A 26,700-nucleotide genomic window follows, 5' to 3' on the forward strand; every position below is an offset into this window, starting at 1 on the left:
ATACTTCACACTCCGTCCTGTTGGCGGCAGTATTGGAATTTTAATCATAAGAAGGTGAGAGAAAAAATCTACAGAAGCAGGTACAGCAGAAAAATTCAATACTTTTTGTCTTTGGCTAGCTAGATCATTACTTTTGTGCTAGCTAATATATACATTTTTATGCAATTGTATTTCAAGTCAAGCACTCTGTCAGTCTTTGGTAGCGTACGTGGAACTTGTTTGACGCCTCAAAAACCGAAATGACACGGCGAACAAAATGAGGTGGTACCCTCTTTCAGGCCTAAGACGAAGAGCGCGGGTGAGGTTGCAGACACGAGGTAAACAATCGTTTTATAGTTAACTGCTTGCACATTATTTTTAAGAGTAAGGTCATGTGTTTGGTTATGATAAAAGCAATTATTGGGCTATATGCTTCTGTCACGCTCACAGCAAGTTCTGAAATTGACAGCTTGTAACGTTAGCTACCTAGCTTAGTAGCAGAGGTTCTGCATCAGATTCATACAGCTTTAGCATTCTGAACATGGTTAGCGTTTACGAGGCCAGCAATTACGTTCCTCACATGCTAGGAACGAATTTCCTCAAGTTATAATGAAAAGGTGCCAGTCGGTCCCAAAACACAAGTGTTAGAGTGCTTATAACGTCGCCACCTGTATGCGCTTTCGGTAGCCTGATTGCATCCAGACTGAGAAGTCCGCAATGCCTTCCTGACCACGTCCCGAAGTGGTCAGCAAGATCTGAACACAATCAGCACAAAGCCACTTCGCTGCGTCTAGACCCCTATGAGATCGTCATATTCTGAGAGCCAGGGGCGCAACTTTGGTTTTAGAAGTGAAGGGGGGCGCCAGTCTCAAAGTCAACAGTGAAGAGGCGACTCCGGGATTCTGGCCTTCTAGGGAGAGTTCCTCTGTCCAGTGTTTGTTATTTTGCCCATCTTAATCTTTTATTTTTATCGGCCAGTCTTAGATGGGGCTTTTTCTTAGCAACTGCCTAGAAGGCCAGCATCCCGGAGTTGCCTCTTCACTGTTGACCTTCAGACTGGTGTTTTGCTGGTACTATTTAATGAAGCTGCCAGTTGAGGACTTGTGACAAGTCTGTTTCTTTAGTTTCTTGGCAATTTCTTGCATGGAATAGCCTTCATTTCTCAGGAACAAGAATAGACTGAGGAGTTCCAGAAAAAGTTATTTGTTTCTGGCAATTTTGAGCCTGTAATCAAACCCACAAATGCGGAACTGCTGTCCTGTGGCTATTGTAGGCCTATCCATCAACTCAAGATGGAACTTTGTTATCATTCACTGATTGTTATAATATACTGCAAAATTCACCTGAGCTCTGAAGGCTTGTCTTCCCTGGCTGTCTGACCCTGCAGGGACATCTGTCACCATCTGATCCCGAGCATAGTGTTGTGTAGTGTGTGCTGACTGCACTATGACAGGAAAGCCTATAGAGCTGTTTATGCCGTGTCAGTGTGAAAAGTAGGGAATAGCTATGGAAACAGATCAATAACGTTACATTGCTATATTGATTCTAATAAACTCACATTGCGCTGTCAAAAAAACGTCAGAATATTGGTTTTCAATCGTTTGGCTGCTGGTTTCATCTAGTGCAAAAATAATAGCTAAAGTTAGTGAGCTAGCTAACGTTAGACAACTTTTGGCTAATGGTACATCAACTGGCGAAAACTAGCCAAGTTAAATTTACTTCTGTTGAAACAGGACAAAACAAAAGCTACAAACAATTTCCATACACACAGCTGTTAAATACTGCAAAAATGCAATTTCAGAATGTCCTGCCGTCCCCAGTGGAAGTTGCACCCCTGCTGGTACCATAAGTCGCATGTAGGTGGGCCTTCCCTGTGGCTCAGTTGGTAGAGCATGGTGTTTGCAACGCCAGGGTTGTGGGTTCGATTCCCACGGGGGGCCAGTACCAAAAAAAAAAAAATCATGAAATGAAATGCATGTATTCACTACTGTAAGTCGCTCTGGATAAGAGCGTCTGCTAAATGACTAAAATGTAAAATGTAAATGTAAGTGTAGACACAACCTGGTGTCTACACTTGATACTTACATGTGACTTCTGCTACAGTATCAGAATACGGAAATTACATGGAAAAGACTGACGCACAATAGTCGCTATGTCATCTGATTTGTGTTCAGATCTTGCCTGGTATGGCAATAGCACTGCCCTCGATCGCATGGCGCCAAATAGGGTGGTGCAGACAGTCCAGTACATCACTGAGGCCGAGCTCCCTGCCATCCAGGACATCTACACTATATATACAGTACAATGACATTCTAGACGATTCTGTGCTTCCAACTTTGTGGCAACAGTTTGGGGAAGGCCCTTTCCTGTTTCAGCATGACAATGCTCCCGTGCACAAAGTGAGGTCCATACAGAAATGGTTTGTCGAGATTGGTGTGGAAGAACTTGACTGGCCTGCACAGAGTCCTGACCTCAACCCCATCAAACACCTTTGTGATGAATTGGAACTCCGACTACGAACTAGGCCTAATTGCCCAACATCCGTGCCCGACCTCACTAATGCTCTTGTGGCTGAATGGAAGCAAGTCCCCGCAGCAATGTTCCAACATCTAGTGGAAAGATGTTTTCTAGCTATGCCGGGCATTATCTACTCATTTTTATGGATCTATCCAAATGAATGTCAACAGAAAACAGCTACTTTGCTGTTATTCTGCCTGCAAAGGTAGTGACTGTGTTAGCCGCAAGCAAGGGATAGGAATGTTGCCAGCGAGCATGACAACAGAACATAAAGAATGAATGACTAGGTCGCGTTGCTAGCGACCAAAAGATGATAAAGTATGAATTTGTTTATATAAATGAAAATGTCAGCAAAAAATGTGTGCTTTCATATTGTTTTCTTTGGCAACTACGGTATAAGCGGGATAAACGCCTCCGTTCTGTACATTACCTTGGAAGAAGGGACTCTGTCCACCTTGTCCAGCTGCATGTAATGTACAGAACGTCGGTGTTTATCCTTTACATGTACCACGGGTATGACAAAACATTTATTGTACTCTTCTAATTACATTGTTAACCAGTTTATAATAGCGATAAAGCACCTCCTGGGGTTTGTGGTATATGGCCAATATACCATGTCTAAGAGCTGTATCCAGGCACTCCGCATTGCGTCCTGCGTTATAACAGCCCTTACACGGAACCCAAACCGGCTGCGCGCGTGCGCCATCGTGCATAAATACATTTTGTCGTCCCACACCAAACGCGATCACGACACGCAGGTTAAAATATCAAAACAAACTATGAACCAATTACATTAATTTGGGGACAGGTCAAAAAGCATTAAACATGTATGGCAATTTAGCTAGCTTGCACTTGCCCAAAGTCCTCAAATGCGACAATTAATCCACACATAAAAACGGTCAACTGAATCGTTTCTAGTCATCTCCCTTCCAGGCTTTTTCTTCGCTTGACTTTATATTGCGATTGGCAACTTTCATAAATTAGGGGAATTACTGCCACTGATCTCGTTCGTCTTCAGTCACCCATGTGGGTATAACCAATGAGGAGATGGTACGTGGGTACCTGCTTCTACAAATCGATGAGGAGATGGGAGAGGCAGGACTTGCAGCGCGATCTGCGTCAGAAATATAACTGATTTCTATTTTAGCCCTTGGCAACGCAGATGCTCGTTGGCGCAATAATTGAATAACATGGATTTCTACATTTATTTTGTGACGCGAGTGGTGTGGTTAGCCTATTACCCTTCGAACACACCGACAGCGTCATTGCGCAAAATACAGTGGCTTGCGAAAGTATTCACCCGCCTTGGCATTTTTCCTATTTTGTTGCCTTACAACCTGGAATTAAAATAGATTTTTGGGGGGTTTGTATCATTTGATTTACACAACATGCCTACCACTTTGAAGAGGCAAAATATTTTTTATTGTGAAGCAAACAAGTTATTAGACAAAAAAAACTGAACTTGAGTGTGCATAACTATTCACCCCCCCAAAGTCAATACTTTGTAGAGCCACCTTTTTTAGCAATTACAGCTGCAAGTCTCTTGGGGTATGTCTCTATAAGCTTGGCACATCTAGCCACTGGGATTTTTGCCCATTCTTCAAGGCAAAACTGCTCCAGCTCCTTCAAGTTGGATGGGTTCCGCTGGTATACAGCAATCTTTAAGTCATACCACAGATGCTCAATTGGATTTAGGTTTGGGCTTTGACTAGGCCATTCCAAGACATTTAAATGTTTCCCCTTAAACCACTCGAGTGTTGTTTTAGCAGTATGCTTAGGGTGATTGTCCTGCTGGAAGGTGAACCTCCGTCCCAGTCTCAAATCTCTGGAAGACTGAAACAGGTTTCCCTCAAGAATTTCCCAGTATTTAGCGCCATCCATCATTCCTTCAATTCTGACCAGTTTCCCAGTCCCTGCCAATGAAAACATGGTGTTCTCGGGGTGATGAGAGGTGTTGGGTTTGTGCCAGACATAGCGTTTTTCTTGATGGCCAAATTAGCTCAATTTTAGTCTCATCTGACCAGAGTACCTTCTTCGATATGTTTGGGGAGTCTCCCACATGCCTTTTGGCGAACACCAAATGTGTTTGCTTATTTATTTCTTTAAGCAAGGGCTTTTTTCTGGCCACTCTTCCGTAAAGCCCAGCTTTGTGGAGTGTATGGCTTAAAGGGGTCCTATGGACAGATACTCCAGTCTCCGCTGTGGAGCTTTGCAGCTCCTTCGGGGTTATCTTTGGTCTCGTTGTTGCCTCTGATTAATGCCCTCCTTGCCTGGTCCGTGAGTTTTGGTGGGCGGCCCTCTCTTGGCAGGTTTGTTGTGGTGCCATATTATTTACATTTTTGAATAATGTATTTAATGGTGCTCTGTGGGATGTTAAAAGTTTCTGATATTTTTTTATAACTCAAACATTTCCTCAACACAATACCCAATAATGACAAAGCAAAAACAGGTTTTTATAAATTTTTGCAAAACATAAATACAATAAAAACAGAAAACAGTAGAGGTCGACCGATTCATCGGCATAGCCGATTAATTAGGGTCGATTTCAAGTTTAAAAACAATCGGTAAATCGGCATTTTTGGACGCTGATTATGGCCGATTACATTGCATTCTATGAGGAAACTGCGTGGCAGGCTGACAACCTGTTACGCGAGTGCAGCAAGGAGCCAAGGTAAGTTGCTAGCTAGCATTAAACTTATCTTGTTTTTTATAATCAATCTTAACATAATCACTAGTTAACTACACATGGTTGATGATATTACTAGGTTAACTAGCTTGTCCTGCGATGCCTATAGTCAATGTGGTGCCTGTTAATTTATCATCGAATCACAGCCTACTTCGCCAAACGGGGGATGATTTAACAAAAGCGCATTTGTGAAAAAAGCAAAATCGTTGCACGAATGTACCTAACCATAAACATCAATGCCTTTCTTAAAATCAATACACAGAGGTAAATATTTTTAAACCTGCATATTTAGTTAAAAGAAATTCAATTCAGGCAATATTGACTAGGGAAATTGTGTCACTTCTCTTGCGTTCATTGCACGCAGAGTCAGGGTATATGCAACCGTTTGGGCCGCCTGGCGAACTAATATGCCAGAATTTTACATAATTAGGACATAAAATTGAAGGTTGTGCAATGTAACAGCAATATTTAGACTTAGGGTTGCCGCCCGTTCGATAAAATACGTAACGGTTCCGTATTTCACTGAACGAATAAACGTTTGTTTTCGAAATGATAGTTTTCGGATTCGACCATATTAATGACCAACGGCTCGTATTTCTGTATTTATTATATTATAATTAAGTCTATGATTTGATAGAGCAGTCTGACTGAGCGGTGGTAGGCGGCAGCAGGCTCGTAAGCATTCATTCAAACCTTACTGTGTTTGCCAGCAGCTCTTAGCAATGCTTGCTTCACAGCACTGTTTATGACTTCAAGCCTATCAACTCCTGAGATTAGGCTGGCAATACTAAAGTGCCTATTAGAACATCCAATAGTCAAAGGTATATGAAATACAAATGGTATAGAGAGAAATAGTCGACGTGTCATAATTCCTATAATAACTTCAACCTAAAACTTCTTAACTGGGAATATTGAACCAACAGCTTTCATATGTTCTCATATTCTGAGCAAGGAACTTAAGTTTTTTACATGGCACATATTGCACTTTAACTTTCTTCTCTAACACTGTGTTTTTGCATTATTTAAACCAAATTGAGCATGTTTCATTGTTTATTTGAGACTAAATAGATTTTATTTATGTATTATATTAAGTTAAAATAAGTGTTAATTGTTCATTCAGTATTGTTGTAATTGTCATTATTACCAATTTATACAGTTGAAGTCAGAAGTTTACATACACCTTAGCCAAATACATTTAAACTCAGTTTTTCACAATTCCTGACATTTAATCTTAGTAAAATTCCCTGCCTTGGGTCAGTTAGGATCACCACTTTATTTTAAGAATGTGAAACGTCAGAATAATAGTAGAGAGATTTATTTCAGCTTTTATTTATTTCATAACATTCCCAGTGGGTCAGAAGTTTACATGCACTCAATTAGTATTTGGTAGCATTGCCTTTAAATTGTTTAACTTGGGTCAAACTTTTCAAGTAGCCTTCCACAAGCGTCCCACAATAAGTTGGGTGAATTTTGGCCCATTCCTTCTGACAGAGCTGGTGTAACTGAGTCAGGTTTGTAGGCCTCCTTGCTCGCACACACTTTTTCAGTTCTGCCCACAAATTTTCTATAGGATTGAGGTTAGGACTTTATGATGGCCACTCCAATTCCTTGACTTTGTTGTCCTTAAGCAATTTTTCCACAACTTTGGAAGTGTGCTTGGGGTCATTGTCCATTTGGAAGACCCATTTGCGACCAAGCTTTAACTTCCTGACTGATGTCTTGAGATGTTGCTTCAATATATCCACATAATTTTCCGTCCTCATGATGCCATCTATTTTGTGAAGTGCACCAGTCCCTCCTGCAGCAAAGCCCCCCCACAACACGATGCTGCCACCCCCCGTGCTTCACGGTTGGGATGGTGTTCTCCGGCTTGCAAGCCTCCCCCTTTTTCATCCAAACATAATGATGGTCATTATGGCCAAACAGTTCTATTTTTGTTTCATCAGACCAGCGGACATTTCTCCAAAAAGTACGATCTTTGTCCCCATGTGCAGTTGCAAACCGTAGTCTGGCTTTTTTATGCCGATTTTGGAGCAGTGGCTTCTTCCTTGCTGAGCAGCCTTTCCGGTTATGTCGATATAGGACTCATTTTACTGTGGATATAGATACTTTTGTACCTGTCTCCTCCAGCATCTTCACAAGGTCCTTTGCTGCTGTTCTGGGATTGATTTGCACTTTTCGCACCAAAGTACGTTCATCTCTAGGAGACGGAATGCGTCTCCTTCCCGAGCGGTATGATGGCTGCGTGGTCCCATGGTGTTTATACTTGCGTACTATTGTTTGTGCAGATGAACGTGGTTCCTTCAGGCATTTGGAAATTGCTCCCAAGGATGAACCAGACTTGTGTAGGTCTACAATTTTTTTTCTGAAGTCTTGGCTGATTTCTTTTGATTTTCCCATGATGTCAAGCAAAGGTAGGCCTTGAAATACATCCACAGGTACACCTCCAATTGACTCAAATTATGTCAATTAGCCTATCAGAAGCTTCTAAAGCCATGACATAATTTTTCTGGAATTTTCAAAGCTGTTTAAAGGCACAGTCAACTTAGTGTATGTAAACGTCTGACCCACTGGAATTGTGATACAGTGAATTATAAGTGAAATAATCTGTCTGTAAACAATTGTTGGAAAAATGACTTGTGTCATGCACAAAGGAGATGTCCTAACCGACTTGCCAAAACTATAGTTTATGTATAAAAATCGGCTGATTTAATCGGTATTGGCTTTTTTGGTCCTCCAATAATCGGTATCGGCGTTGAAAAATCCGAAATCGGTCGACCTCCAGTTGACAGTGCATGTCAGACAAAAACCAAGCATGAGGTTGAAGGAATAGAGCACAGTGGCCACCATCATTCTTAAATAGAAGAAGTTTAGAAGCACCAAGACTCTTCCCAGCGCTGGCCGCCCGGCCAAACTGAGCAATCGGGGGAGAAGGGCCTTGGTCAGGGAGGTGACCAAGAACTCGATGGTCACGCTGACAGAGCTCTAAAATTCCTCTGTAGTGCTGGGAGAACCTTCCAGAAGAACAACCATCTCTGCAGAACTTCACCAATCAGGACTTTATGGGAGAGTGGCCAGATGGAAGCCACTCCTCAGTAGAAGGCACATGACAGCCCGCTTGCAGTATGCCAAAAGCCCCCTAAAGGACTCTCATCTCAAGTATGATCAATGGACGCAGGATGCACATGTCGATTATTTTTATACATTTGCAACAAAAAAAGTCTAAACGGTTTTCAATTTGTCATTGTGGGATAGTGTGTGTAACGTAACAAAATTTGGAAAAAGTCAAGGGGTCTGAATACTTTCCGAATGCACTGTACGTATAAAGCTATGATGGTACAATTTTATAAATGCCAAAAGATTATTTGGTTGTTCGACATGGTGGGATCTTTTTGAGTAGGTAAAATGTATTTAGCAAGAAATGGCGGTAGAAACGCCTTTATGCGGAAATATTGATCTAATAACCATCATATTAAAGTTGGAGTCACACGGTGACACTGTGTGTGGTCCTGCCACTATGACTACTATGAAACCATGCAGTTTATTAGACTACAGATGAGTTATGATGAACTTCACAGTGTGGTGAAAGTAAATGGTAGTTTAGTGCTTTTTGAGGTAGGTTTCGGGTTTGATTATTAAAAAATAACCGTTTTTCGATTTCGGTCTCGATGATTTTTAATTGAAATTCACTATGCATTATGTGGGTTGAATGAATAAAACAATAGAATAAACAGAATACAACAATTAATTAAAGTCCCATGATGGTAGTGCCTGCCAATTACTGCTTATCACTTATTAACCATTTATTCAAATATTTCACTTGTATATTCCATTTGTTTTATTTGATGACTATTATTTCATTCCAAGTCATCATCTCATCTCTATGGAGCTGCTGTCTATACTGTCTGACAAAACCACTATTTTAGTAGTTCTTCAAAGTCAATAATGCATACTTTTATGACTGCTGAATAGCAACTATCAATCACTTTTAGATCATGTATTTTCAGGTAGAGATACCGTGCAAAGCAATAGTTGCTCTATATCCCCTCGTGATGGCGCATTCTTCTGTAAAAGAAACACAGACCGGACAAGTAGATGCACAAAGAATTGTGGTCATTGTAGTTAATTGCCATGTTTTATGCGATAAACTATGATGAATATTGGCCCTGTTGGAAACTACAACTCCCTACCACGTCGCACAGTTCAGACTGGGTCTGATTTATCTCTACAGAAACTGCAGTGTGTGCATTGAGCTCACAGTAAAACCCCGAATAAAAAGGAATTCAAGTAATTGAACAGGCATTGGTCAATTAGTTGTAGTTGTTTACAAAAACAAAATATTGTAGTTTAAAAACTGAAAAATAACCGACATTTAATGCTCAGCACTAGTGCATGGTGATCTTGATGCTGCTTTCCAATAAATATCGAAGGTCTTATTTAAGTGACATGATGATCGATGCTTGACTGCCAGTTGACAAATTAAAAATATTCTCACTCTTATCCATAATAATCTCATCATGTAGACTAGCCTACCAGCACAACCTACCTGCACTCTATCTGCAAGCTGTTGGCTAGAGTGCGTGTGCCAATACCAGAGTGGGCACATTTGCTATTTTACGCAACAGAGTTGAAAATGCAATAGAATTCAGGTCATGAAAACTGAATGTACATTTTGTGTGCGCTATATCATCACCCAGTGATTTCTATCACACCACTGGTGGGAAAATGCAATTTATTTCTTTATCCAGATTCTAGAATATTAGCATGAATCTGTTTCCAAATGGATGGAAACCTAGCTAGTGACTGCCATTATTGTAGTTGTTTGTGGTAATGTCAAAATGAGGGGTGTTGTCCAAAAGTCATCAACGATTGGATCATTTCTAATCAATCAGACTATCAAAGCCAGTAACGAATTTTAAAAACGGTGCTTTACCCACATGTGTTCTGGCCCAATTGATCGGTTTCTGGGACCAATCCGAACAGTTAGAATGTGATTGCGTTCTAGAAATTGTCGGGAGGTACTCAGATCCAGACTGTCGTCACTAGTTACCACAAAGTCATAAACCTTATTTCTAAAATGTCTTTAAAATCTTTAAACCTAACCACACTGCTAATCTCATGCCTAACCTAAAATTAAAACCAAACAGCTAGTTTCTGTTTTCTTGAATCTTTACGATATAGCCAATTTTGACTTTGTGGCTGTGGTAACTAGTGACAACCGATCCAGACTCATTGCAGATAAATAAATGAACGTCCTTGGGCATAGCGTTTGGCCGGAGCAAGGAGTTTGGGTAGCCAGGCAACCTAGCACAACCGTACACAACAACATGTATCTTACATTAAGCTCACCAATGTCTTCTTACATTTTTATTTTATGTTGCAGTGAACCTGAAGAGTCATCCCAGCTCAGGCACGCTGGAAGATAACATACCCAATGGAACCAGAGAGGTACAGTTCGCGGTGGCAGGAAGGAGAAGCTAGTGCAGATTTGGAGGAGTACGGTGCCTCTGATATGAGCTACATCATGGACCCATCTTCCGGAGACTGGAGCGAAGGCTCATTGAGGGGTAGCGGTGCTCCCTTCTCCCCAGACACAGATGGGGACGTTGGAGATCCTGTGCAGCCCAGTGTGGACCTGGAACTCGCTCGTAAGAAGAAGGAGCTGGCGGTCATAGAGGAGAAGATAGCGCGCAAGAAAGCTGTTCTTGCTACACGACAGCTTAAACTCGGAGTTAAGGACATTCCTAAAAAACAGACTGCATCCACAACAGTGAAGGGCATGTCTAAACAGACCAAGATGAACAATACAATATTCAAAACATACAACAATGTCGCCGACAGGTCGTCACTCGTATGCCTACCTCTTAAACGGAGGGTGCTGGACATTCTGAGTAAGGTATGTACCTATTAGTTCTGTATTTATTAATCAGGGTTGGGGTCAACTCTGAATTTAGTTGCTAATTGGTCTCCCATTTCCATAAAATTTTGATTTGGGTCAAATTCCCTTTACTTTGAGTTGTCTGTAAAATTGAATTCAATGAAATTCAAATAGATGATTTATTCCATACATCATTATTATGTTCATGTTGACATCATGCATGGTTACCAAAACTGTGTTTGACATGTTGTATCCCTACACGCTCCCCGTCATGTATACAGGAAATAACGTGTAAGTACGTTTATTTAACATTCCGTCATGGGGCATTCAGTCTTAGGGCGTTCAAGTCACTCTGAAACGACTACCTGTTTTAGCAACACTTGTCTGACGTTGAAGTTATGTCCATAGTCGGCATACCGTTCTTATTAAATCGGCATCCCTCACATTACCTGTGCACAAGAAAGTATTAAAATCAAACATGTCAATGTTTACGCGCACAGACGGCGTTCTACCTCCTGTCTGTTGCAGAACGGCGCCCGTATTGCAGGCTGATTAGTTAGGACAAACTGGTGTGAAACAGACAGGTGTGCACGCAAAGCAATAACACAACATGGAATCCATGTTTTGAGTTTGATTTGGAGGGGGGTAGCATCTATCAATTGAATTTAATTATTTCCCAATCAGAACCGTCTCCCGACCATGGAAATATCCTTCGACATGGGAAAAGTGTCACCAAACAGGCACAGTCTAAGGTCGGGAAATAAGATGCAGGGTGGGTAAGTGCTATACTGCTAGACCCCTGGGCTAAACATGACATTTTTTAAACTCATCCTCCTGAAACAAGTTATAATTACAGTGGCCTGGAGATATTTAAATATTATTTTGTAGGTTGTCTCCCTCATACACTGAACAAAAATATAAATGCAACATGTAAAGTGTTGGTTTCATGAGCTGAAATAAAATATCACAGAAATATTATATATGTACACAAAAATCTTATTTCTCTTAAATGTTATACACATATTTGTTTACATGACTGTTAGTGAGCATTTTCCTTTTGCCCAGATAATCCATCCACCTGACAGGTGTGGCATATCAAGAAGCTGATTAAACAGCATGATCATTACACAGGTGCATCTTGTGCTGGGGACAACAAAAGGCCACTCTACAATGTGGAGTTTTGTCACATAACACAATGCCACAGATGTCTCATGTTTTGAGGGAGCGTGCAATTGGCATTCTGAATGCAGGAATGTCCACTAGAGCTGTTGCCAGAAAATTGAATTTCAATGTCATTTTAGAGAATTTGGCAGTATGTTCAACCGCAGACGACGTGTATGGCGTTGTCTGGACGAGCGGTTTGCTGATGTCAACGTTGTGAACAGAGTTCCCCATGGTGGCGGTGGGGTTATGGTATGGGTGGGCATAAGCTACGGACAACGAACACAATTGCATTTTATTGATGACAATTTGAATGCCCAGAGATACCGTGACGAGATCCTGAGGCCCATTGTTGTTTCAGCATGATAATGCACAGCCCCATGTCGCAAGGATCTGTACACAATTCCTGGAAGCTGAAAATGTCCTAGTTCTTCCATGGCCTGCATACTCACCAGACATGTCACCCATTGAGCCTGTTTGGGATGCTCTGGATCGACGTGTAGGACAACGTGGTCCAGTTCCCGCCAATATCCAGGAACTTTGCACAGCGATTGAAGAGGAGTGGGACAACCATATTACAGGCCACAATCAACAGCCTGTTCAACTCTATGCAAAGGAGATGTGTCACGCTGCATGAGGCAAATGGTGGTCACACCAGATACTGACTGGTTATCTGATTCATGCCTCTACGTTTTCTAAAGGCATCTGTGACAAACAGATGCGTATCTGTATTCCCAGTCATGTGAAATCCATAGATAAGGGCATAATGAATTTATTTCAATTGACTGATTTCCTTATATGAAGAGTTACTCTGTAAAATCTTTTAAATTGTTACATGTTTATATTTTTGTTCAGTATAACTCACTTTACATGTTGTTAAATGTAATGATAGAAAAACATACATTTCTCAATGCATTTGATCAAACACTCCAGAATGGAAGAGAACATTTCATGACAAAAATACAAACAAAATACTGTTTGACATCATTGAGTTATTATCAAACTAACATTTAAAATGGTATCTGTAATTTTTAGCAAGAGGTGGCAGATAATTCTGGCAAAGTATTTGTCAATGGGTTGAGACTCATATATTCATGTCTCAGTTGAATTTCTTTGATTTGAATTAAATTCTACTTCCTTTATTTAAAATTCTGCTTCCTGTGGGGTGTGACCAATTCAAATTTCATGTGTTGAATATAATTTTAATTCCGAATTGACGTTAACCCTATTATGAATAGATATTTCCTGATAGATCAAAAAGAAGTTGCTGCTTGATAGTAAATAATTCCAAAAATGCATTTGTGCAAAAAACTTCCAGAATTAATCAAGGTGTGTAGTGGGAAAAAAGTCAAACGCCTTTATTGTTTACGGCTTATGCATAGCGAGAATGAAAAAACCCGCACCATCAGGGTGACCACCAGATCTTTCTTGATGTTTGGATTCTGATGTTTCTACTACATGGACTTAGCAGTAGAAAAACCTTGTTCTTACATGAACTATTAAGAGTCTAAGAGTTAAATAAAAACTGACCTTGGATCACTATCCAGGGGCAACTTCATTACACATACTAAAATGGTGCTTTTAGTATGTGGTCCTTTTGTAGCACAGTTGGTAGAGCATGGCGCTTGTAACACCAGGGTGGGTTCGATTCCCGGGACCACGCATACATGACTGTAAGTCGCTTTGGATAAAAGCGTCCGCTAAATGGCATATAATATTTTAGAATAATGTCTATTTTCCTCCAGGATACCCCTGCCAACCTGAAGAAACAAAACGAGATGCGAGCGTTGGAGCTGATGATTAGCGCTCCCCTAGAAAATGAAGAGGCCCATCCTCTGAGAGTGAAGGCTTTAATGAACCAGCGACGCTATCCCGACAATGAGGAGGTATGTAGCCATAACAAAACATAGAGGTCTGCAAAAGTATCATAAGAAGGAAGTCAAGAAAACCATGGCCCCCAATTTATACAATCGATTTCTGCGATTGACACCCATCCCACATACGCTAGATATTAAGTGTCAACCTACTTGTACACATCATCTTTTTGTGTTCTTATAGGTCTAGAATGTCATGGCTATGTTAGCGTCATCTCCGTCGACCACCTGCATGAAAATGTTATCCTTTCAGATGCATCAATTGCACCCTATCACGCTAACAGTCATTGAGATGGACTTGTAACATAGCTAGTCAGATAACAGCCAATCATTGCTGAATGAGTAATTATGAGTAAAATGCAGTTGACAGATACAACCAAATACTGTGCCCTCTAATTATTTGGGGACAGTGAAGCATTTTATCTTATTTTGTCTTTAATCGAACAATGACTGTGGGGTTAAAGTGCAGACTGTCAGGTTTAATTTGAGGGTATTTTTATCCATATCGAGTGAAACATTTAGAAATTACAGCACTTTCTATACATAGTCCCCCATTTTAGGGGACCAAAAGTATTGGGACAAATTCACTTGTATGTGTATTAAAGTAGTAAAAAGTGAAGTATTTTGTCCCATATTCATAGCACACAATGACCACATCAAGCTTTGTTGGATGCATTTGCTGTTTGTTTTGGTTGTGTTTCAGATTATTTTGGAAAAGTATTTAGAAACATTCTATTCATATTTACAGTAAAAGTGATTCCAAAATTACACAATACATTATTTACCATTCATTTCTATTGAGCACAAAATAATCTGAAACTCAACCAAAACAAACAGCAAATGCATCCAACACATTTGTCGGATGCAAGCTTGATGTGGTCATTGTGTGCTATGAATATGGGACCAAATACTTCACTTTTTACTACTTTAATACACATACAAGTGAATTTGTCCCAATACTTTTGGTCCCCTAAAATGGGGGGGTGGGGGGACTATGTCAGAAAGTGCTGTCATTTCTAAATGGTTCACCCGATTATAGATGAAAATACCGTCAATTTAAATCTGACCGTCTGCGCTTTAACTCCATAGTCATTGTTTGATTTAAAATCCAAACTTCTGGAATATAGAGCCAAAAGAAGAAAAAATGGATTCACTGTCCCAACAATTATGGAGGGCACTGTACATCTATCGTGACATTCAGATAAATATACCAAGCCCATGATAACACAAAGGTAGTGTGAAATGCAACACATAAGTGATACGTAAATGAAGGATACGTTTGATGGGCGGTGTTGATGATGCAAGCAGATCATACACATTTTGTTTGTTTGTAGCTGAAGTGGATAGATATTAATTGATATTTCCTCATGTCTCCTGTTAGGTGGTCCCTGATGATAAACCGCATAATCCAACCATTCAGAGGCCAGTTCATTCACTCAGGACACAGGAGCAAGACAAAGCAGCCACAGGCTTCCAGCGCTTCCTCAATGTCCTCAATGAAGGGGTGGACATCAACAAGCTCTCAAAGATCGTCAACGACGAAAATGAGTTACCCGTTGTGGGCGAGAAGCTACCACAAGTTTGGCCGACTCTGCCCGAGGGTCATGTTGACTCCAGCAGTAGATCCAAGTCTTCTCCAGTTGAGGAGAAGAAGGTGAGGCTTGAGGATGAGCAGCAGTACGAGCAGATGCAGACCCTGCTGGAGATCGTTGGGCTGGACTTGGGGGTTAAGGAGTTGGGTCAGCTGACAGATAGGACCAATGACAGGCTGTATGGGAAGATGGGAGACTTGAAAAGGAAGGAGTTCAAGAATGAGAAGGGAAAAGAGAAAAAGGAGAGCGAACCTTCATTTAAACATCTCAGTACTTCCTCATTATCATCAGACAGTGCCAGCCCTAGCCCCCTTCTAAACCAGCACTCAAACATGACCGTTGAATACAGCAGCTCTAGTAACAGGGTATGGGACATAGAGAGACAAAGGGACAGATCTGAGAGGGACTGGCACCGACACTCTGGTACCAGAGACAAGGAAAGAGAGAGGGAAGAGGATATAGTCAGAGAAATGGACAGATCTGAGAGAAACCGAAAGGGAGACGGACACAGACACTCTAGTACCAGAGAGAGAGACAAGGACATACCAGTAGTCAGAGAAACTAACAGATCAGAAAGAAATGGAGAGAAAGACTGGGACAGATCTGAGAGGGACTGGGACAGATCTGAGAGGGACAGGGACAGATCTGAGAGGGACAGGGACAGATCTGAGAGGGACAGGGACAGATCTGAGAGAGACAGGGAAAGGGATGGATCTGAGAAACACAGGGAAAGATCTGAGAGGGACAGAGACAGATCTGAGAGAGACAGGGAAAGGGACAGATCTGAGAGACAAAGGGACAGATCTGAGAGGCACAGAGACTCAGAGATCGACGGGGACGAAGGCCGAGAGACAAACAGTGACCGATCTGAGACAGACCGGGTCAGATACAGATCTGAGAGGCACAGGGACAGAGAGAGGTGCCTGCAAAGGGACAGGGACAAACATTCTAGGACCAGAGACTGGGATAGTGAGAGCAACTGGGACAGCCACTATAGTACTAGAGACTGGGACATAGAGAGATCTGAGAGGGATTGGTATGGAGATGAGTCCAGGGAAAGCTCCAGTGAGCTCTACTCATACTCCGTGGACCCTATATACCCTGTTTCTCATCCTCCTCATGCATCTATGATGGCAACCTACTCCCCCACCCAGTACTCTCAGTATATGGCATACCACAGCAGCCCCTACACCATTGCCTTCCCTCCAGGGTGGGGTTATCCTCATGGTACTATGCTCCCTGGTACCATGCTTCCAGGTATTATGCTCCCTAATACAATGCCACCTGGAATCATGCCTGCTAGTGCCATATCGCCTGGTAACAAGCCCCTCCTACCTAACCCCCCTGGGGATTCACCCTACCCCAGCTCTCCCCCATATTACTCTAATGGAACCACAGCCTTAAACCAGACATACGCATACACCCAGCCTGCTAGCAACCTCCAGCTCACATCTACCCAGCCTGCTACTAGCAACCTCCAGCTCTCATCTACCCAGGCTGCCAGCACTGCAGCAGTCTTGCCTCTCCTACGTAACCCCCCCATTTGTCACAAGAAACATGCTCCCTGGTATAAAGAAAAAAACCATACCCTGAAGCAAGTTTGCAGACAAATGGAACGGAAATGGCGCTCCACCAAATTGGAAGTCTTCCGACTAGCTTGGGAAGACAGTAAAGCGCATTATCGAAAAGCCCTCACTGCTGGTCGATCAGCCTACTTTTCCAACCAGACTGAGGCAGATAAAAACAATCCAAAATGTATTTTTGATACTGTCGAAAAGATAACTAAAAAGCAGCATTCCCCATGTGAGGATGGCCTTCACTTCACCTAAGCAATTACATCCTGCCTGGTTGGCCCTGTCTGGGGGTATCATTGGACTGGGCCACATTATCTAAGCCCTGAGTTCTGTCTAAGCACTTTGTGACATTTACTGATGAAAAAAGGCTTAATAAATAAATTCATTTGATTGATTGATCTTAACTCGGAGATACACATACACCCAGCCCGCTAGCAACCACCATCTCACATACACCCAGCCCGCTAGCAACCACAAGGGACAGAAGCATGCAGAAGCCGTAGCGAAAGTGAAAAGAATAAACGTGGAAGAGACAGAAACATGCAGAAGGGGGAAAAATGCGAAAGTGTCCTTTCAGATGGTGACAAAGAAGTCCCCCTCTGAACCGGGATGAATGAAGAGAGCAAAGGGGGTAAACAATATATTCTTCACAGGTATTTTCATTTAGAGTTATCACAATCATCTAAGGAAGTGTGTGTGTAAGAGGAAATGGCTTTTGAAGAGGAGGAATAAGACTCACCAGCACAAAATAAAGGGATTGCTTGCAGAAGCAGCAGGGAAAGTGGCCCCTCGGGTAGCTGCAAAGGATTTCCTCTTTGAAGAGGAGCCCAAGATCCAGAAGGAGGAGCAGTGAAAGATGGGGAGAAACTCCGTGTTGACACAGAAGAAGTGGTTCCTCAGGGAGCTAGATTTGTCATGACACTAGCAAAGGATTTGTTATAGTTTATCCTCATCCTTAAATGATTCATGTTGAAGCTATTTTCAGTGTAATGTTTTGTGTTGTGTGTGGTATGGGTAGGGCCAGGAGTTTTTCTTGACTATGATATCTGCTCAGCAAATGCATTTTCTCTCCCGTTTATAAACCAAATATTAAGGCCGTGGAGTTTACTTGGTCTGGTCATGTGGTTAGGAAAAACTCCTGGCCTTGGGCATAGTACATGTGTATCAATGCAATGGCACGTTAGTAAGTTCTCATGCCTGATAGCTAAAAGCAAGAAAACTGCCCATGTTTCACTCCCCAGTTCAGTCTAATAGATCGTCTTTCACTTTGTAAATATTTAAATGAATAAAATATTCTGTCTAATATTGTAAGTGTGGAGTATGTCAAAAGTAATTTAACATTTCTTTTCAGGCATAGCTTTCATTGGTTTAGGATTAGAAAATGCCATGCTCTTCGCACTCCGTCCTATTGGTGGCAGGATTGGAATGTCGATCCTATGAAGCTGAATACAGAACTATAGACGAAGTAGAGAAGAAACGAGTTTATGTTAGTTGACCAGTTGTCTTTATAACAAACTTAACCCGATCTATACAATTCATATTAAAATCAAAGCAAAGCGATTTTTAAGAGAGACTGGTATTGTTTGACCCTACAAGATCCAGAATGAGACGGCGAACACATAAGCCTGCGCGTGACTCGAGGTAGGCAATCATTAGCTATAGTCAATGTTTGCCAACACTTATATTGGAAAATATGCAATGTGACTATTTCAATGTGGCAATTTCATGTATTTGTCGGTATTCTATCTGGCATGCTTGCATTTACAATCGTTAGCTAGCAAGGTATATGCCAACCTGCTCTGAAAATTACATTACAAACTAGCTAGTTAGTAAACTATAGCTAACGTTAGCTGGCTAACGCTGGCACATTTCAGCTGACATTCAGAACAATAACGTACAAGCAAGCTAAGTTAGCATTATAGAAGACAAATGCAACTACTTATATATTGGCACTCAACTTGTTTGTTTAAAAGCCTGTTAATTTGTTTGAGGCCTTATGTCTTGCCTTGAACATGCATATCTGGGCAAAGAACATCCAATATAGCATAATCAACGACAAACATGTTTATTCATCACATACTTAACGTTAGTGTTATATAGATGTCACCCAGACACACAGTACAGTTCACCACCATTTTATTCTCTGCAGTGAACCTGGAGTATCAGTTCAGCTCAGGCACCTTGGCAGAATGTACCCAATGTATCCAGAGAGGCACAGTCACCAGAGGGAGTATGGAGAACCAGAGATATGCAGTCAGAGGGTGGAGTATGGAGAACCAGAGAGATGCAGTCAGAGGAGGGAGTATGAAGAACCAGAAAGATGCAGTCAGAGGAGGGAGTATGGAGAACCAGAGAAATGCAGTCAGAGGAGGGAGTATGAAGAACCAGAAAGATGCAGTCAGAGGAGGGAGTATGGAGAACCAGAGACATGCAGTCACCAGAGGGAGTACAGAGAACCAGAGAGATGCAGTCGGCGGAAGGAGTATGGAGAACCAGAGAGATGCAGTCGGCGGAGGGAGTATGGAGAACCAGAGAGATGCAGTCGGCGGAGGGAGTATGGAGAACCAGAGAGATGCAGTCGGCGGAGGGAGTATGGAGAACCAGAGATATGCAGTCGGCGGAAGGAGTATGGAGAACCAGAGAGATGCAGTCGGCGGAAGGAGTATGGAGAACCAGAGAGATGCAGTTGGCGGAAGGAGTATGGAGAACCAGAAAGATGCAGTCGGCGGAAGGAGTATGGAGTAAGTGAGAGATGCAGTCAGCGGAGGGAGTATGAAGAACCAGAGAGATGCAGTCAGCGCAGGGAGTATGGAGAACCGAGCTCAGGACAATGGAACGATAGCCTTAAGAGAGACAACGGCCAGGCTATGGCCAGAGAGCCCTACAGTGAATACTCCAGCATGAGGAGGACTAGAGAAGGTTGGGAGGAGTATGGTACTTCCTCTGATATGAGCTACATCATGGACCCATCTTCCGGAGACTGGAGCGAGGACTCATTGAGGGGTAGCGGTGCTCCCTTCTCCCCAGACACAGATGGGGACGTTGATGGAGATCCTGTGGAGCCCAGTGTGGAGGACCGGGAGGTCATAGAGAAGAGAGCTGTTCTTGCTATGCAAAAGATTAAACGCGGAGCTAAGGACATGCCTAAAACACAGACTGCATACGCAACAGCGAAGGGCATGTCTGAACAGAGGAAGGCGAACAATACAACATTCAACAGTAATGTCGCGGACCAGTCCTCACGCATATGCCTACCTCTTAAACGGAGGGTGCTGGACATTTTGAGTAAGGTATGTACCTATTAGTGCTGTATTTATTAATCAGTGTTGGGGTCAATTCTGAATTGCTAATTGGTCTTTAATTCCCATAAAAGTATTAGATTTGAATTGGCCATACTCCACAGGAAGCAGAATTACATTTTAATTAAAGGGGTAGTTCATAGTTCATGCAAAAATCTAGATTTGTGTCAAATTCCCCTTAATTTATTCCATACATCATTATGTTCATGTTGACATCATGCATGGTTACCAAAACTGTGTTTGACATATTGTAGCCGTACCAGCTCGCCATCATGTATACAGTTAATAATGTGTAAGTCAATTTATTTAACATTCCGTCTTGGGGCTTGACATTGGAGAAGCGTTCAAGATAAAGTCACGCTGAAATTACTATTAATCAATGATGGATTTCAATGTTTGTGCAAATGTTTGCTCACACACACTCAATTTCTACTTCCTGTCTGTTGCAGCACCGCGCCCGTATTGCGAGGCTGATTAGTTAGGCCAAACAGGTGGGAAACACAGGTGTGCGCGTAAAGCAAAAACAGAAATTGGAATCCATGTTTGATTTGGATGGGAGGGGGGTAGCATCCATCAATTGAATTTTATCCTGGGCACTGCTCGGCGACGCAACCGTCTACCAACCACGGAAATTCCCTCCTATTTGGGAAAATGTCACCAAACAGGCACAGTTTAGGGTCGGGAAATAAGACGCAAGGTGGGTAAATGCTATTATTATTATTATTATTTTTAATCTTTATTTAACCAGGTAGGCCAGTTGAGACAAGTTCTCATTTACAACTGCGACCTGGCCAAGATAAAGCAAAGCAGTGCAACAAAAATGCTATACTGCTAGACCCCTGGGAAAAACATGTTCTTAAAACATTTCATTTTTTAAACTCATCCTCCTAAAACAAGTTATAATTACAGTGGCCTGGAGATATTCAAAGTTAGTTATGTAGGTTCTCTAATTATGAATCATTCACTTTACATGTTAATAAATGTTTATAATAGAAAAACATACATTTCTCAGAATGCATTTGGTCAAACACTCCAGAATGGAAGAAACATTTCATGACAAAAATACAAACAAAATACTGTTTGACATCATTGAGTTATAATCAAACTAACATTTAAAATGGTATCTATTCTTTAGTAAGAGGTGTCAGGTGATTTTGGCAAAGTATTTGTCAAAGGATTGAGACTCATATGTCCATATCTAAGTTTTTAATTTATTTAAAATTCTACTTTATAAAAAAAATCTGCTTCCTCTTGGGTGTTAACAATTCAAATTCGAATTTCAATTCATGTGTTGAATTGAATTAAATTCCGAATTGATCTCAACACTGTTATGAATAAATCTTCCCTGATAGATCCAAATGAAGTTGATCATGGATAGTAAACAATGCCAAAAAAGCCTTTGTCCAAAAGAATCAAGGCACTAGCGTGTAGCGTAAAACATTTCAAGCTTTTTATTGTTTATGGCTTATGCATAGCAAAAATAAAAAATCCACCAATGCGTTGCGACTACAACAGCCTTCATCAGGGTGACCATCAGATCTTTCCTGATGTTTGGATTCTGTTTCTGCTACATGGACTTAGCAGCAGACCCCCTTTTCTCCAAACACAGATCTAAGATCAGTTACCCAAAGCCATTAAGAGTCTGACCTTATATCACTATTGAGACAACTGCGTTACACATACTAAAATATTGTCTATTTTCCTCCAGGATAACCCTGCCAAGCTGAAGAAACAAAACAAGATGCGAGCGTTGGAGCTGATGATTAGCGCTCCCCTAGAAAATGAAGAGGCCCGTCCTCTGAGAGTGAAGGCTTTAATGAACCAGCGACGCTATCCCGACAATGAGGAGGTATGTAGCCATAACAAAACATAGAGGTCTGCAAAAGTATCATAAGAAGGAAGTCAAGAAAACCATGGCCCCCAATTTATACAATCGATTTCTCCCATTGACACCCATTCCAAATAGGCAGGATATGAAGTGCCTACTTAATTGTACGCTTCATAATATTTTTTGTGTTCTTATAAGCCTATAGTTTTTTCTAAAATGTCACCGCTATATTAGTGTTATCCCTGTCAACCACCTGATGTATTAATTGCTACCTAGCATGCGAACAGTCATTGAGATAACTTGTAGCATAACTAGCCAGCTAAAAGCCAATCATTGCCGAATGAGTCAATATGAGTAAAATGCAACCAAATGCATTCATTGTGACATTCAGATGAACACAGCAAGCCCATGATAACAAAGGTAGTGTGAAATGCAACACATAAGTGATACGTTTGATGGGCGGTGTTGATGATGCAAGCAGATCATACACATTTTGTTTGTTTTAGTGCTGAGCGATTAGTGCTTTTTCGGTTTCGATTATTATTATTTTTGAACATTAAATGCATTGTGGATTATGTGGGTTGGATGTTCTAACAGAGTAAAACATTTAATAAAAGTCCCATGATGGTAGTGACTGCCAATTACTGCTTATTAACCATCATTTATTCACATTACTTTAATTTAATAAAATATTTCATTTGTGTATATTACATTTGTTTTATTTGATGACCTGATTTCATTCCAAGTCATCATCTCATCTCTATAGAGCTTCTGCCTATGCTGTCTTACAAAATCACTATTCCGTAGTTCTTCAAAGTAAATAAGGCATACATTTATGACTGCTGAATACCAACTAGATTATGTATTTTCAGGTAGAGATACCTCACGAAGCAACAGCTGCTCTCTATATCACCTCGCAATTGTGCATTCTTCTCCAACAGATGGCGTAAAAGAAACAGACCAGACAAGTAGATGGATTATGGTCATTGTAGTTATGCGCTAAAGCATGCTGGCCTGTTGGAAACTACATTTCCCTACTAATTCCCTACAAAAAAAACTGTACGACGTGGTATTCCAGGAATTGAACATAGTTGGTCAATTAGTTTAAAAAAAGAAAAATACCCAAAATGTTGGTTAATCGCCCAGCACTAGTTTGTTTATAGCTGAAGTGGTTAGATATTCATTGATATTTCATCATATGTTTCCTGTTAGGTGGTCCTGAATGATAAACGGCATAATCAGAGGCCAGTTCATTCACTCAGGACACAGGAGAAAGACATAGCAGCCACAGGCTTCCAGCGCTTCCTCAATGTCCTCAATGAAGGGGTGGACATCAACAAGCTCTCAAAGATCGTCAACAACAAAAATGGGTTACTCATTGTGGGCGAGGAGCTACCACAAGTTTGGCCGACTCTGCCCGAGGGTCATGTTGACTCCAGCAGTAGATCCAAGTCTTCTCCAGTTGAGGAGAAGAAGGTGAGGCTTGAGGATGAGCAGCGGTACGAGCAGATGCAGACCCTGCTGGAGATCGTTGGGCTGGACTTGGGGGTTGAGGAGTTGGGTCAGCTGACAGACAGGACCAATGACAGGCTGTATGGGAAGATGGGAGACTTGAAAAGGAAGGAGTTCAAGAATGAGAAGGGAAAAGAGAAAAAGGAGAGCGAACCTTCATTTAAACATCTCAGTACTTCCTCATTACCATCAGACAGTGCCAGCCCTAGCCCCCTTCTAAACCAGCACTCAAACATGACCGTTGAATACAGCAGCTCTAGTAACAAGGTATGGGACATAGAGAGACACAGGGACAGATCTGAGACGGACTGGCACCGACACTCTGGTACCAGAGACAAGGACAGAGGGGGGGAAGAGGATATAGTCAGAGAAATGGAGAGATCTGAAAGAGATGGAGAGAGAGATGGGCACAGACACTCTAGTACCAGAGACGGGGACAGAGGAAGACAAGGACAGAGTCAGAAAAGGGGACAGTCCTGCGAGAGAGAGATACGGGCAAAGATGCTCTCGTACCAGAGACAAGGACTGAGTCAGAGAAAGGGACAGATCTGAGAGAAACCGAAAGGGAGACGGACACAGACACTCTAGTACCAGAGAGAGAGACAAGGACATACCAGTAGTCAGAGAAACTAACAGATCAGAAAGGAACAGAGATAAAGATGGGGACAAAGACCCAGAGAAAGACTGGGACGGAGGCCAAGAGAGAGACCGGGACAGATCTGGGAAAGACGGGCAGACACAGATCTGAGAGACACGGGGACAGAGACCCAGAGAAAGACTGACGGAGGCCGAGAGAGAGACCGGGACAGATACAGATCTGAGATAGACAGAAACCGAGAGATAGACAACGACATAGACAGGTGGCTGCAAAGGACCGGAGACAAACGTTCTAGGACCACGAACTGGAACAGCGACTGGGACACCGACAGCCACGCTATTACTAGAGACTGGGACATAGAGAGATCTGAGAGGGATTGGTATGGGGATGAGTCCATAGACAGCTCAATTGAGCTCTACTCATACTCCATGGACCCTATATACCCTGTTTCTCATCTATGATGGTAACCTACTCCCCCACCCAGTACTCTCAGTATATGGCATACCATAGCAGCCCCTACACCATTGCCTTACCATGCCCCCTGATACCACGCTTCCTGGTATTATGTCCCCTGGTACCATGCTTCCTGGAATCATGCCCTCTGGTGCCATGCTGCCTGGTAACAAGCCCCTCCTACCTAACCCCCTGGGGATTCACCCTACCCCAGCTCCCCCCCCCCCCCCCCCCCGTATTACTCTAATGGAACCACAGCCTTAAACCAGACATACGCATACACCCAGCCTGCTAGCAACCTCCAGCTCACATCTAGCCAGCCTGCTACTAGCAACCTCCAGCTCACATCTAGCCAGCCTGCTACTAGCAACCTCCAGCTCACATCTACCCAGCCTGCTACTAGCAACCTCCAGCTCACATCTACCCAGCTTGCTACTAGCAACCTCCAGCTCACATCTAGCCAGCCTGCTACTAGCAACCTCCAGCTCACATCTACCCAGCCTGCTACTAGCAACCTCCAGCTCACATCTACCCAGCACGCTAGCAACCACAAGGAAAAGACACAGAAGCATGCAGAAGCCGTAGTGAAAGTGTCCTGTCAGATGGCGACAAAGAAGTCCCCCGCGGTATTGACCACTCGGACAGCGACAAAAAGTCCCCCTCTGAACCAGGGTCCAAGAAGAAAGCAAAGGAGAAACAATATATTCTTCACAGGTATATTCAGAGTTATCACTGTCATCTAAGGAAGTGTCAGTATAATATGAAATGGCTTGAGAAGAGGAGGAATATGGCTCACCAGCGCAAAAGAAAGCGATTGCTTGCAGCAGGGAAAGTGGCCCCTCACTTCCCCTTTGAACCGGAGCCCAAGAAAGACCAAGAAGGAGAAGCAAGGATAGATCGGGAGGAACTACAAGCTGACACTGCTAAAGAAGTGGTCCCTCAGGAAGCTGCAAAGAATTTGGAGACACCATCTGAAACAGGGCCTAAGAAAGAACCAGAAGGTGAGAAACCACATGCTGACACTGCAGAGAAAGTGGCTCCTCAGGTGACTGCAATGGACTCTGCGGCCCCCTCTGAAATGTGCCCCAAGAAAAAAGAGTTGTATCCAGGTATCTTCATGATGATTCTAATCAGATGTCTAAAGAGGCATCAGTACAAGATAAAAGGGAAGAAGAAGCATCTTGCAAAGAGGAGGGAAAAGGCTTGCCAGTACAAATGGAAGAGACCATTGGTAGACACTAAGGAGAAAGTGCCTCCTTTAGAGGCAAAGGACTCTGGGAACCCCTCTGAGCCAAAGCCCAAGAAAAAGAAAAAAAAGAAAACACTAGAGGAAAAAGGAGAGATATTCATAAGGGTACACAGAACCTATTTGACAAGGGGGGAAACAGTCAAAGGCAAAAGCAGATGATGAAGGCATTGAAGCCAATTCTGAACCAGCACCCAAGATGGAAGGGGAGGGAGGAATGACAGAAGGGGAGGAACTGCTTGTAGACACAATAGAGAAAGTAGTTCCTCAGGTGGCTACAAATGACTCTGGGCTTCCCTCTGAACCAGGGCCCAACAAAGAACCAGAAAGAGAGGAAGAAACTACGTTAGAAGAGGAGAAACTGCTTGCAGATCATGTGGAGAAAGTGTCTGCAAAGGGCCCTCAGGCCCTCTTGGAACCAAAGGCCGAGGAGGAGAGGACGACGCAATTAAAGATGGCGAGAAACTGCTAGCAGACCTTGTGGAGAAAGCGGCTATAATGGG

At 42.4% G+C, this 26,700-nt stretch overlaps 2 protein-coding genes across 6 annotated transcripts; both read left to right on the plus strand.

Annotated features, from left to right (window-relative positions):
- Positions 1–14: 14 nt before the first annotated feature.
- On the plus strand, positions 15–26,512 carry LOC115178515 (uncharacterized protein DDB_G0283697). 4 transcript variants are annotated; one of them, XM_029739737.1, is made up of 6 exons: positions 15–317; positions 10,566–11,078; positions 13,967–14,107; positions 15,477–17,183; positions 25,239–25,369; positions 25,478–26,276. In XM_029739737.1, exons 2-6 carry the CDS (start codon positions 10,617–10,619, stop codon positions 25,692–25,694), a joined length of 2,658 nt encoding a protein of 885 aa, XP_029595597.1. In that variant the 5' UTR covers positions 15–317; positions 10,566–10,616; the 3' UTR covers positions 25,695–26,276. The 4 variants fall into 4 exon arrangements, with proteins under 4 accessions (XP_029595597.1, XP_029595596.1, XP_029595594.1 ...); XM_029739734.1 differs by having other exon boundaries at positions 55–80; positions 194–317; positions 25,239–26,512; XM_029739736.1 differs by having other exon boundaries at positions 25,272–26,276.
- Positions 17,539–24,733, plus strand: LOC115178516 (uncharacterized). 2 transcript variants are annotated; one of them, XM_029739739.1, is made up of 5 exons: positions 17,539–18,902; positions 19,411–20,551; positions 22,269–22,409; positions 23,601–24,274; positions 24,441–24,733. In XM_029739739.1, exons 1-5 carry the CDS (start codon positions 18,865–18,867, stop codon positions 24,646–24,648), a joined length of 2,202 nt encoding a protein of 733 aa, XP_029595599.1. In that variant the 5' UTR covers positions 17,539–18,864; the 3' UTR covers positions 24,649–24,733. The 2 variants fall into 2 exon arrangements, with proteins under 2 accessions (XP_029595599.1, XP_029595600.1); XM_029739740.1 differs by having other exon boundaries at positions 23,601–24,544.
- Positions 26,513–26,700: the final 188 nt, after the last annotated feature.

Source organism: Salmo trutta, chromosome 38, assembly GCF_901001165.1.
Source record: "Salmo trutta chromosome 38, fSalTru1.1, whole genome shotgun sequence".
Lineage (NCBI taxonomy): Eukaryota > Metazoa > Chordata > Actinopteri > Salmoniformes > Salmonidae > Salmo > Salmo trutta.

What these genes read in the sequence shown, in the direction of transcription:
- LOC115178515 (XM_029739734.1), top strand. Translation starts at nt 10,617, where the DNA reads ATGGAACCAGAGAGGTACAGTTCGCGGTGGCAGGAAGGAGAAGCTAGT. An exon ending in TGCTGGACATTCTGAGTAAG is followed by an intron (nt 11,079 to 13,966) that starts GTATGTACCTAT and finishes ATTTTCCTCCAG; the next exon opens with GATACCCCTGCCAACCTGAA. An exon ending in TCCAGCTCTCATCTACCCAG is followed by an intron (nt 17,184 to 25,238) that starts GCTGCCAGCACT and finishes GCATACACCCAG; the next exon opens with CCTGCTAGCAACCTCCAGCT.
- LOC115178516 (XM_029739739.1), top strand. Translation starts at nt 18,865, where the DNA reads ATGAGACGGCGAACACATAAGCCTGCGCGTGACTCGAG. An exon ending in TGCTGGACATTTTGAGTAAG is followed by an intron (nt 20,552 to 22,268) that starts GTATGTACCTAT and finishes ATTTTCCTCCAG; the next exon opens with GATAACCCTGCCAAGCTGAA. An exon ending in GAGGATATAGTCAGAGAAAT is followed by an intron (nt 24,275 to 24,440) that starts GGAGAGATCTGA and finishes AGTCAGAGAAAG; the next exon opens with GGACAGATCTGAGAGAAACC.